General features: G+C 40.0%; 1 protein-coding gene across 1 annotated transcript in view; it reads right to left on the bottom strand.

The window, feature by feature from the left end:
• Positions 1-542: 542 nt before the first annotated feature.
• The window catches only part of LOC102262864 (C-type lectin domain family 6 member A), a 12,250-nt gene continuing 11,683 nt past the window's right edge, over positions 543-1,109 (bottom strand). Inside the window, exon 6 of the mRNA XM_014536249.1 lies at positions 543-758. Within this exon, the coding sequence (XP_014391735.1) occupies positions 614-758 (145 nt within the window). The 3' untranslated portion in view covers positions 543-613. The remainder of the gene's footprint in view (positions 759-1,109) is intronic.

The raw sequence follows: 1,109 nt of genomic DNA, 5'->3' as shown, positions 1-1,109 counted from the left end.
AGCCCCTTGCATGAATTTCATGCATCGGGCCTCTAGTAAAGAGATAAATCCAGATAAATGGAGGAGCCATATCATATAACATCAGTATCTAACTCAGGGGTGGGGGACCTTTTTTTGCCAATGGCCATTTGGATATTTATAACATCATTCTTGGGCCATATAAAATTATCAACTTAAAAATAAGCTTGCTGTATTTAAATGTAATTAAATGTGTCAAACATTTAATTAACTCACCCCTTAATGCCTTGGCAGGGCCAGACCAAATGATTTAGGGGGCCTTATATGGCCTGTGGGCCGGACTTTTCCCACACCTGATAAATCCTTAACAATTAGACAAAAATTGGGGGAGGAGGCTTATGCTCCCTCCATTTGTCTGCAAATAGGCTCTCCAGTATACAGTATACTATAAAATACTCCATAGGTGTTCATTGTGTGAATGAATACATGAATTAATATGTACACTTATTTTATATAAGTTGAATAGGTAACAGCTTATTGGAAAATTCTCTGGAGATCACTTACACAAACTTATACACGAATTCTAAAAAGAAAATTATTTAACTCTTTATTGGTGGCTACTAATTCAACCGCATGTTCATGGAGAATTTCCCACTCATAAGTGGATCTTCATCATCTTGCAAATTGACCTTTGAGGTGTCTCACAAGTAACATCATTCAAGCCCCACGATCTCCGTGAAGGATTATTCAGCATAACACAGCGCTCCCACTGATAATTGGGTTCACCTGGATGCCAGAATCTGAAAGGGGAAAAATGTGGATGTGACTTCAAATAGTGAGAAGGGTTAGAGACAGTGAGGTAGGAGGCTGGGGTTAAACTGTACAGAAGTCAAAGCAGAAGTCCCCAATCATTTCTTTTCTACTTATTAGGCAGTGTTTTTCTCCATCTGCGTCTTTGGCATTTCCCTTGAAAACTGTGCCTACACCCACCGCCCAGTATGGTGTCATCTTATTGCATTAAACACCTTCCCAGCAGATATCCCAGAGGCCCTTCTATTTGTCCATGCCCTGTCCTAGGGGACTGTCAGACACAGGCTTCCTTAAATGATGACATTTTACTGTGGTCCCAAATCTTAATGTAGTTTGTTCCT

Source organism: Myotis brandtii, unplaced genomic scaffold (genome assembly GCF_000412655.1).
Source record: "Myotis brandtii unplaced genomic scaffold, ASM41265v1 scaffold1579, whole genome shotgun sequence".
NCBI lineage: Eukaryota > Metazoa > Chordata > Mammalia > Chiroptera > Vespertilionidae > Myotis > Myotis brandtii.
Note: the sequence above shows the minus strand (reverse complement) of the source record. Positions and strands in the feature narration are given on the sequence as shown.